Source organism: Wyeomyia smithii, chromosome 3 (assembly GCF_029784165.1).
Source record: "Wyeomyia smithii strain HCP4-BCI-WySm-NY-G18 chromosome 3, ASM2978416v1, whole genome shotgun sequence".
Lineage (NCBI taxonomy): Eukaryota > Metazoa > Arthropoda > Insecta > Diptera > Culicidae > Wyeomyia > Wyeomyia smithii.
Window position 1 is genome coordinate 618104 of NC_073696.1, and position 11759 is coordinate 629862.

Genomic DNA, 11759 nt, shown 5'->3' on the forward strand with positions numbered 1-11759 from the left:
AAAGACCTGAGGACATTCATACGTCTAATCACAGGATACTGTCCGAGCAAGTATCATCTCAAGAAGCTAAACAATCTTGATGATAAATGTCGCCTTTGTGACAACGAAAGCGAAGCACACCTATTCTGCGAATGCCGAATATTATTCACGTTGAGGAAATAAACTTCATGATCTTTGCTGTTTAATTCTTGATATAATGTTGACTCAGGTTTGCCTGCGTGATTGTGAGTTTTTTTCATTGAAAATAACGTAGCAGAAATTGAACGTTGCTTGTCAAAATTATCTGGAAAAACGCAAGAAATATAATAAATCATTTTTGACTTAAATGAGCTTTTGCTCATGTATTTGACTTAGGCGACGTCCAGGGGGAGCTGCGTAGCCGCAAGGTTACAGAGTCCGCTTCGTCAAGCGAATGGTCGTGGGTTCGAATCTTAGTAGAACCAGGCCATCCGATGTCAAAAAAGGACTTAAGCATGGGTTTATTCTCAGGCTCCCCACCAGTTACCCTTCCTTTACGCTGAAATCTACAATACCTTTGCGTGACTTTCTCTTAACAAAAAATAAGTCCCTCTTATCAATAAAACTGGCCAGAAGGACGCACGACGAAACTTCTTCAGGGAATTATAATTGGTGATATTTGGCAAGAGGAACGAGTATCGGTATAGTAGAACAGTAAGCGTGTAAGGAAGAGTATCACATTACACACAAGCACTGATGAACAATATTAATAAGCATGCCACTTCTCAATAGCGGTATTGCTATTAACAGAAGTGCGGGATACAGCAGACACCCGGGCATATCTCACAATAGATCTACAATTCTGGTCGCAGTGAGGAAGTCCATACAGGAAAAAAAAGGCGACGTCCATAAATAACATAACGCAAAAAACCCGATTTTAGGATCCCCACCCCCCATATGTAACGAAACGTAGCGCCAACATCTACCCTCTCCCATAAATATTCCGTAACGCTGCAGAAGGATTTCTTTGATGAACATGTCCGTTTTTGGAGAGTCTCTCAAGAGATTTTTCGTTACGTAACGCTGAACTTACCTCCCCCCATCCCTGTGTAACAAATCGCAACGCTCAAGGACCCCCCCTCCCCCCTATGAGCGTTACGTAATTTATGGACACCGCCTTAGGAAATTGCGTATTTTCCATGCTCCGGGAACGTTACAGAGTGGTCGTGGATTTGAATCTTAGTAGAATCTGGTCATTTGATTGTCGAAGGACTTAAACACGGGTTTATTTTCAGGCTCCCCATCACAAACCCTACCTTCAGCTGAGTTCTACAGTACCCCCGTTGCCTTGCCTCCTAACAAAAATCAGTCCCTCTTACAATAAAACTAACAACCCGGACGAACACATACGATTCGCATAGATTCTTTAGGATTCCTCACATTGGATTCGTGAGCGTCCTTGAAAAGGATTCCTGAAAAAAAAAAAATCCTCAGGAATGCCCTGTATATGGCTCTAGGATTCTTGAATAATAATCGTGAGTGGGAATCCTCCGGATCGTGTTTGCGATTCCTTTCACGATTCCGTCACCGTGTTAATCGGTATTCTGAGGATTCTTACTCAGGATTCTCTGCGTGTTAGTAAGGAAAGTCTGAGTGAAGTAGTATGTTTTGGGGTGCTCCGTAGCCGCAAAGTTACGGAGTCCGCTTTGGCAAGCGGGTAGTCGTGGGTTCTAATCTCTGTTGAACTCAGGCCATTCGATGTCAACGGACTTAAGCATAGGTTTATTCTTAGGTTCCCCATAAACCCTTCCTTTACGTTGAACTCTGCAAAACCTCGACAAATACCTCTTGACAAAAATAAATCTCTATACAATAAAACTGGCCAGAGGGACATTCAATTGAAACCTCTCCAGGGAATTGTTATTGGCGATAATATTGGCCGGAAGCAGTGAGGCTTGAAATAGTAGGCGTAAAAGAGAAGGGTGAAAAAACATACACACAAGCTCGAATTATAATCATGTCACTCGCTCTCAACAGTGATAATGCTAATAATAAAAGTGCAGAATGCAGAAAACACCCGGGCGATAACACAAAAGATCAAAAGTTTCTGGTTGCGGTAAGACTACTTCCGCTTGGGGGCCGTCCACATTCAACGTGGATACAAAAATCCTCATTTCGGACCCCCCCCCCTTATTCCTCTTTGTCCTCGTGGACATTTTTTTTACAAAGAAAAGTTTAAATCGTTTTTTCCTGTGGTTTGTTTGGTTATTTACCACAATAAAATGGCAGCAAAAGAATACTAATTTCAAAATCAGCACAAAACCAGTTAAACAAAAAATGCAAAAAATCCCATCAAAAATCAGCCCAAGAGGGCCGAAAAACGAGTTGTAGTTTGAAAAATCGAAATAAATACAATCACAAACTATTCTCTGCACGATTGAAAACACACCACAAAAGCAACACAATAAGGTTATATCAGAAATTTCTCAGAAAAAAACGGTTAAAGCAAATTAGGTATTTCGAACTAATTTAAAATGCTTTCGAACGCTCCTGGAATCCAGAGAAAAAATTAAGATTGAGAGAATAATCGTAAATTTGCTTGAAATAATTGAAGTATCTTTAACGAAAGCAAAAGGCCAGAAAATGGTTCAAATTCAGTGAAGTGGTTGAAGAACGCTTCTAAATAAAAGAATGAGACTACGGACAAAACTGGCTCCTTATTGAGGTTAATTTTGAATTAGCGCGAAAAAATTTCGAAAATATCTCTGCTAACTAAAGAAAACGCAAAAAAAAAAGAAATATATCTTATTTTGCCTGGAATTCTGGAAACGTTCTACATCTACTTGACATGCCTAAAAAACCTTTCCCAAAAACGAAGAGGCCAAATTTATCAAAAATATAGGTGACAACGACTAAAAAACCAGAACAGCTCTAGAATTTTTATTGCAGGCCAATATATTTTTCAGGCGGATTTCCATTCTCTTGAAATAAATATCGTGTCCACTAGACTGGGACACGGTTATATGGGAAAAAGGCGATGGTGTTATTTTTTCGCTCCCATGCACTTTTCGTGTTCCTTATGGGTCCTATAACAACGGTGAAACGCCCGATTTTCGCCCAATTTTTAACGCTTCCATACGATTTTATTTGGAAAAAACCACTTTTAGAAAACTTTTTCCATAGAGATGCCCAGTTGGCTCCTAAAAATATATCAATACATGATATTTATAGGCAATTTTTCTGGGAAAAACTCTTCTGAAGACCACGAGGCGCTACCTTGCTTGTGAAAAAAGATATTCACCCCAGACTGATTGAATATCTGACGAACGGCTCACCATTGAATTTTACTAGCAATACTGCTGCAGCATGCTGGTGTTGCAAATTCAATCATGTGATGAGAAATGATATCGATTAAATTTATCTTGGGGGCCATCCACATACCCCGTGGGCAGATTTTTAACGATTATGAGCACCCCCCCCCCCCCCCCCCCCCGTGGTCAAATGCCCATATAAATTCTTTATTTTGTGGGGACCGTGGACATTACACATTCAATGGACATTCAATCAGTTTGGGGTGAATAGCTATTTCTACAAGCATCGTAGCGCCTTACGATCTTCAGAAGAATTTTTCCCAGGAAAATTTCCGACAAATATCATGTATCGATATATTTTTAGGAGCCAACTGGACATCTCTAGAGAATAAGTTTTGAAAAAGTGTATCTTCCCATATAAAATCGTATGGAAACTTTAAAAATCGGGCGCAAATCGGGCGGTTCACCGATCGATCTAAAAAGTTACACAGTCTTTATAGGACCCATAAGGAACACGTAAAGTGCATGGGAGCTAACGGACGTTATCAATACCCCCTCCCCCCTATCGTGGACAAGTGTGAGCATTTGCGTACCTCCTCTAAGTTGTCCACCTGAAATGTGGAAAGCTCCTTGACAAAATATCCTTCATATACCAAAACTGATCCCAGGCTAAGCAATTGTGATGTGGCATTGGCAGGAGAAACGAGGTTTCAATGAGACCCCTTCCTCTTGACAAAATCAATCCTTCTTACCTTTCTACGGACTAGGGATGTTACGGATATCCGCAAAATTGACATTTTCATTCGCATCCGCATCCGTATCCGCATCATACTATGCGGATGTTGAAAAAAAATATTGCGTCCAAAAATTTTGTAGATAACTTTTACACTGGGAAGGGACATGGTCATGTGAAATAAGCAAAATACAACACAAGGGATGCTAAGAATATCCACATCCGCATCCGTAATTGCGGAACATCCGCATCTACATCTGCATCCGTAATCACATATCCGCATCCGCATCCGCATCTGCAGATGTTCAATGAATCACATCCGTAACATCCCTGATTGCGGACCAGAGAAATGTTAATCCTCTCCAGGAAATAGTAACTGGCGATATTGGCACGTGTAAAGAGGTTTCGATAAGATCCCTTTTTCTTGACATTATTAGACCATCTCATAATAAACCTGGCCAGGGAGGAAGGTTAGGTGATATTTCTCTATGGAATTGTAATTTGGCGACAATATCGCCACGAATAGTAGGGTGGAATAAGACTCGATATAGTAGAGCAATATGCTTGAAAAGCAATGATAGCGCCTCACACACGTGCAGTGATACTGCCAATAATACAAAGGAATATAAGGAGCACAGAAAACACCTGGGCAATATCACAATAGATCAAATCCTCTGGTCGCAGTGATGAGTCCATAAAGAAAACAATGGCGGGATAAAAAATCCATATATTTCCAATTTTTTTCCTAAAAAGGAAATATTTGAATAAAAAATCATAGCAGCATAGAGCGTGAAAAGTATCCAAAATTGTTGAGATGCCACAAAAATATGTAAATTCAACAATGGTATTGTTAGGAAAGCTATATTTTTGCCAGTCATACAAATTGTAAAATTTCCTAGAGCTTTTTTAATGGATGGTATGTGCCTTCGTTGTATTTATTAGCTAATTAGTACATTCAATTGATGTTTCCCAAAGTTTCGATTGCACAGTTTAGAGTGTACAATAATAGAAATGTCGTACTGACAAAACTGTTTAAATGCATCTGTTCCTATTGTATAAAATTCAACATACCAACAAATTCGCCAGGTACAAAAAACACAATCTGCGCTTATCTTTTTAATGTGTTTGAGCACTTTACATTTCCGGCTGTGGTCAGATTAATACCGTAACAATTTGTGGTGTCGTTTGTTGGCGATGATTGATTGCAAAACTTTTTGTTTCCACATTATTTGTTTCCACAGGTTACAACTTGACAGTGAATCCCCGGGGACGTACCGGGCGTATGCATCGCGACTCGTAGATCATATAATGTTTCCGCTTTCCTTACGGTGACAAAAAAAAAAAACAACAAACTTGCAACATTCCAAATCGCACCAGTGTAGAAATGGATACACCATTATGTAATAACCATGATGTGGTCTGTCTTCTATCACAGCGCTGCTGCACTGCGTAGAAGTTATTTTCTCTTTGAAAATTATTACGACAACGAGGACAATTATTTCGCCACCATAAGCATCATACTAATTGTGAATGAAATGGCGGTGCACAACAAATAGTGGAATAAAACCGACTGTTGTACACGTCGTCGCCACGCCATTGCCGATTGTTCGTTATAGGCCAGGCACACGCACGCAGCCAAGAGAAATAACAGCAAAAAAAACTCCATTAAATTGGCACAAGCATATAAAACGCAACGAACGTTTAAAACACGAATTAGCGAAAAGGGCATTGACCTGATCTGCCGTGAGATGACATTGTGACGTAGATCCAAGTGGTCAGTTTTTCAGTACGGCCCAAAAACGAAAGAATTCTTCGTCACTTTTGTATGGAAATGTGTGCCAACGTCACTTTGTTATTTTGATTTTATGTAACGTACGAATAAGTAACAACGAAAAGGAAGATACCGAAAGATAGGTCTTCGATTTGGCAGTTTTTTTTTGCGAATGATTTGTGTTTTCTATTTTTCTTGTCTCATATTACACAAAGCCTTGCTCTTTCCGTAGACAACATCAGCTAAACTGTATTACAATGCTTAATTTGACAATATCACAAAGAAAAAAAAGCTGCAAGCTTCAAGGACGTACCGGTAATGCTATTTTCAACCAATCACCACTAACACAGAATTAAAACCATCACACAGAATTAAAACCATTAAAGATGTGAACCATCATCGTGCTCTCTGAGCTTGTTTGTTTTAAACGTTTTTTTAATTGTTACCACGGTTTGGTCGTGGATGTGATGAATTTCGGTCACCCTTGACTCATGCTTCGCTTTGCACTCGGCATTCCGCGCATGATGGAAACAATCGAAAAACATCCGGCCTTTACAGTGGTTTTGGTTCGGTTGGTGAACTTTGCAAAATCGAGTTATTACTGGCCGCTCGTTCGCCGTTGCCGTCGCTTGACAGGTTTTCATCCTCTGCTCATCTCTGATTTGCACTTCTAAAGGCTGATGTATCCACTCAGCCGTTCCTGTGACCTCGTGCCATTTCCCAAAATTAATTTCAGATGAATTCTGTCGGCGCTGGCTGGCTGGTTTCGTTCAACAGCAGACAAGAAAAGCGCCGACGAATGCATTTCGCGTGCGAATTTAAAACTTAGATTGTTATGGAAATGCTCGATTGCAGTGCTTTTTTTTGTTGATTGGGACACAAAGCTTAGTCGTTTAAAGTTTCTGTTTTTCATTTCGTTGGATTTATTAGGTGAGCTAAAAATACATCTTTCAATATTTAAATGAGAGACAAGTATTTACGACTTTGCTCTAGCTGTGAGATTAGTGTTGTTATTTCTAGAGAAACATTTCAAAAGGTCCTATCTGCTTTGATCGATTTTATGATCGATCACTTTCATTCAATTACCACAACCTATGAAACACCTTTTATGACACGTTATTTGCACTAGTTGATAGCGGAGGGATCACTCTAGCCTTCTAAACAAAAACCACGCTTGGGAGAGTTACTAAAGCTGAACCACAGACTAACAGGCGTAACACTGGAACCTAGCTCCATCGCCGCAAAAAACGTTCATTTCAAATTTTCAATCGAATAACAGTCATCGCGCGAAAACGTCGTCCGGGGCGCTGTCATGCAATCTCATACATATTTTGTAGTTCCCCATTTGACACATTCAGTAACGCTGGCGCTGATGTCGAAATACATGACGCAGCGCGAATAAAACAGCAGATGGTGCTAGTGTTACTAACGTGAAGTACTGCAATCATCCAAACGATGATTTTATTGAAAATTTGTTCGAAGTGTTATGTCTGTTAGTCTGTGGCTGAACCATTACCAAAATAAAAAGACGCTCCGGAAAAACGATAGAAGCAGATAGGACCTTTTGAAAAGTTTATCTAGATTTGATCAAAAATCGACCGCAAAAAATTACACTAGAACTACAACTAGTGTTCAGGATACTAAAATTATCAATTTTTTGAAATAATATATTCAAAAACTCAGTCAATAAGTCCAATGGTTCCTCTGTCGTGATCTGCTTGAGAAGAATTCTTCTACTCCAGAGCCGTTCAAGCACCCCGCGATCTTTACTGTCGTCGAGTTGAATTTTTAATCAGCAAACGACAGCAGCTTTTCGCGAACGAACGAATGAAACACATTGCCTACGTGGTGGCTTTTTCCTGTGGGTAACAGTAGGTAAATATATATTATTGTACACTTGTTGCTGTGGGGTTGGCTGATAACGTGCCCATTCATTTTGCTGTCCTGCCTCCGCACGAAGCTGCACAAATCGACGACGACGACGACGTGTCAGTTCTAGCTGCTTTCGTTCGGTGAAGAAAGTTTTCTCACCTAATCCTATATAATTGCTGTGTACAAGAAAAACAAAAAGATCAGAACGTTTATGGAACCCTCAAGTAGTTCCGAGGAGAGGCCTCGCCATGGGAGGATAGTTATTAAGGTGAATGAATGTTCGCGAAGGTTTCTATTTTTCGGGTGCTCTCGTGATGTTATTTTAAGTGATGCGTTGGCACAAGTGATTCACTTCAGACCTTTTTTTTGCTCTACGTTTCTTTCGAAGATCAATGGTACTACACCGCAGTTTTTCAATCCGATGGCGGCTGGCTATCAAGCGGGACCGGGTCCCGGAGCACCTCATCTCTACCAAACACCTCTGATTACCGGTGGTACAGGAGCAGCAGCAGCAGCGGCTGCAGCAGGAGGTACCGGTGGCGGTGGCACTCACACACTCCACACGCCACAGGCCAACGTGACCCACTCGCCATCTCCTCCGCACACGACCAACAATCAGTACCACAAGGACGAGAGGGCAATACGGCAGCATACGAAGCTGCTACGAAAGTTAGATCAGAAACAAAGAGAACTGAGTAAGTGCATCTCTACACATTTTACTACTTATTCATATAGGTGCTATTCGACGCACTTATGCTTGCGTGCTGGTTTTCGCGAAACCGGTACCCTATCTTTACCTATCTTCGCGGGCACTAACAATTAACTTTTTAATTTGCCTTGCAGATGCCTCCATTGCGACGCCAATCAATTCGCCTCGGAAGCACACGGAAGTGAACGGCAATGTACGTAAGCATCAACAACAACAACAGCAGCAACAACAACAACAGCCACAGCATCAACCGCAGCAATTTCAACCGCCACTTTTACTGCATCCGCAGCAACACCTCCACCAACATCCAGTTTCCGTTGTCCAACGCAACGGAACATCCTCGGTGGCCACTTCGGAAGATGGGGACGAATCTTGTAGTATGCCGGACGAGGAAGACGATACCCAAACCATTATCGAACATCTCAGCTCCGTTTCGTCGCCACAGGTTAATGAGATTACGTCTCGATCAGCCTTATTCCAATGGTCACCACCCAGTCCACTACCGCCTGCTGAAACGCTACCCTTCAACGTGCATGATCTGCATTACGAATTGCTGCTTAGTGATCCAGGAAAGGAGAACAAATACAAGAGTATATTCAAGGGTAGTTCACTAAGTTGCATGGTGCAGGATTTACGACCCGGTCAGGAGTACACCGTCAGATTGCAGGTTTATCTGGACCAACTTCACGGATCCCCGACGGAAGCAACTGTTTTCAATACGCCTGCCTGTGAACCGGAAGTTCCAAAGATCCCCACGCTAATAGCTAGAACAAAAAATTCACTCCAGCTACGCTGGAACGCTGCGGCCGACAATGGCGCTCACATTACCAATTACATTCTCGAGTACGACAATGGAAAGTATAACGGAATGATTCACTTGATCAATTCCCAAAATTGTGATTTTGTAGAGGTATGTAAAACAAAAGGTAAACAGTTTACTGTAAACAAGTTGCACCCTTCCACTTGCTACATTTTCCGCCTTGCGGCGGTGAATGAGTACGGCCGCAGCGGATATTCAGATCTGGTAAAATTCAATACTGCTGGCAATCCGCCATCGCAGCCAACGCCACCAGCGCTGCAACATGCAACGGCAACCTCGCTCAAACTCGCCTGGCAGCGACGGTCACCGAGTGAGGGATTCACGTTGCAAATGAACGATCTGGACCAGGGCTACGGTTATAGGAACATTTACACCGGAATGGACACCGTGTACGAGTGTGTAGGATTAAGACGAGCAACAACATTCCACTTTAGGGTAAAAGCAGAGAACGAAAATGGCCAAAGTCCGTACAGTAAAGAGGTAGTGTTTAAAACACTACCTTCCTGCCCGGGCCGACCGACCAAACCTCAGGTGAAGGGTAAAATTCACGCGACGGCATTTAAGGTCAAGTGGGACCCGCCGGTTGATACGGGTGGCGCCGAAATTTCGCTCTACCATCTGGAGATCAACTCGTGTTCGTTGTACGAGAGGATATACAGTGGTAAGGAGTCGGAGGCGCTAATAGAACGACTCAGCCCCGGAACTACCTACCAGATTCGGGTGTTGTGCGAAGGCCCGGGTGGAATCAGTACATTCTCTGAACCGTGCCTGGTTACGACGGAACCGGTAACGCCGCGAGCACCTCAGCGACCCTACTGCAGTGGAGCACCGACACCGTACGCCGCCTGTTTGATGTGGGATAAGCCGGATTACAATGGAGGTAAGATTATCCGCTTTATCGTCTATTTTTTATTTTTCTAAGACTAGTTCACCGTTTGTTGTTCTCCTGGAATGCTTTATTTTCGAATGACACTATTATATTTTTCCGTCCGTAGGTGCACCAGTGCTCGAGTACGAGATGGAGGTGGAAATGACTAATAAGACGCGAAACTCTTGCTACCGCGGCAAGGATCAGTTCTGCGTAGTGAAAGACCTCAGGCCGGGTGAACTGTACACGGTACAGGTGCGTGCAATCAACCGTATAGGGGCCGGAGAGTGGTCGGAGGAGTACAGTTTCCATGCCGGCGCTGCGCCGCCGAACGCTCCCAAAGAGCTGCACATTTCAGTTAAATCGCCAACTCATCTAACTGTGATCTGGGACGAACCGCACTGCAATGGGGCACCAATCAGCGAGTATATCCTACAGTCAAGTACCGCGGCTGGTGATGCCACTGATAGCGACGACGTTGCCACCGTCGATACTGAGGAACTGGTCTTCCAGACTGTTTACCATGGTCAGCAACGAAGTGCTGAGCTGAAAAATCTTGCTCCATTCACCAGCTATCATTTTCGAGTGTGCGCAGTTAATAGTGCCGGAAGCTCTCGGTACTCATCGACGTTCTCACAGAAGACCCCAGCGGCACCGCCAAATGTCCCCGTTCTAGGGCAGCATAAAATTACGGCCAAAAGTATACTTATCGGCTGGGAGACGCCACATTGCAATGGTTCCTCGATTACCTATTACAACATCGAGTGCGGCGATCGAGTGATATCGAGAGACGCCGCTTCCACCGTGTTTCGAAGGAGCCGAACTGAGGGTGAGCCTAATCGGACCAGAAATGATGGTCGTGCTAGTGATGATTATGAAGAAAATGATGAAGAATTAGACGAGGAGCAAGACTACGATGAGGATGACCTGGCGGGCAGAGAGGATTCCGCAGCGTCCGAGAACGACGACGAAGAACTGTCAGAAACGAATTTATTAGATAATAGTGCCACTGTGGACACTAACCGGAATGAGTTGCTAATCGAGGATCTCCATCCGGAATCGGCGTACAAACTGAGAATTCAAGCCGTTAACGAGATAGGGACTGGCCCATTCTCCGGGTATCTCAAGTTTACTACCGCACCACTGCCACCAAAACCACCAAAGCTGGAGTGTATTCAATTTGGATTTTCACATCTGAAGTTGCGCTGGGGCGAAGGCAAGAACCTAATCGATCTTGCGCGATACTATGTGGAATTGGAAAACAATCGTACCGGAGAGTACCAGAATGTGTACACAGGAACGCGCAGCACTTGTAAAGTGATGAAATTGCATGAGCTAACCGCCTATACATTCCGGATAGCGGTCGAAACAAAACACGCTGGAATGGGAGACTTTTCCGAAGATTTCGTGTTCGTGACAAACGCCGCAACACCGAATACCATCAAGGCACCGAGGGTTTACATTGAACCGGTAAGTGGCAGCAGTGGTAATAGTTCACCTCAGCACCCACCGTCCTCGGTAAATGGCAGCGTCAACAATCTGAACGCGGCTGGTCTCCTACAGGGAAATACCCAATTAACCACAAGTAGCGGTCCCGCAACGGCCGGCGTTGGTTTATTGACCATCGAATGGCAAACAAGTCGAAACAATCCCTTTTCCGATGCGATAGAGTATATGCTACATATGGCCAAATCGAAGGATCAGGAATTCCACGAGG

The 11759-nt window shown here is 43.2% G+C and overlaps 1 protein-coding gene across 7 annotated transcripts in view; it reads left to right on the forward strand.

The window, feature by feature from the left end:
• Positions 1 to 11759, forward strand: part of LOC129726473 (fibronectin type-III domain-containing protein 3a) — a 75943-nt gene that overhangs the window by 59838 nt on the left and 4346 nt on the right. For 6 of the 7 annotated variants that reach the window (XM_055683203.1, XM_055683205.1, XM_055683204.1 and 3 more), the window contains exons 4-6: positions 8034 to 8340; positions 8489 to 10054; positions 10170 to 11758. In XM_055683203.1, coding sequence (XP_055539178.1) covers positions 8034 to 8340; positions 8489 to 10054; positions 10170 to 11758 — 3462 coding nt within the window. Of the gene's footprint in view, positions 1 to 6193; positions 7914 to 8033; positions 8341 to 8488; positions 10055 to 10169; position 11759 lie in introns of those variants that run through there. The other variant, XM_055683210.1, reaches the window with a different exon arrangement.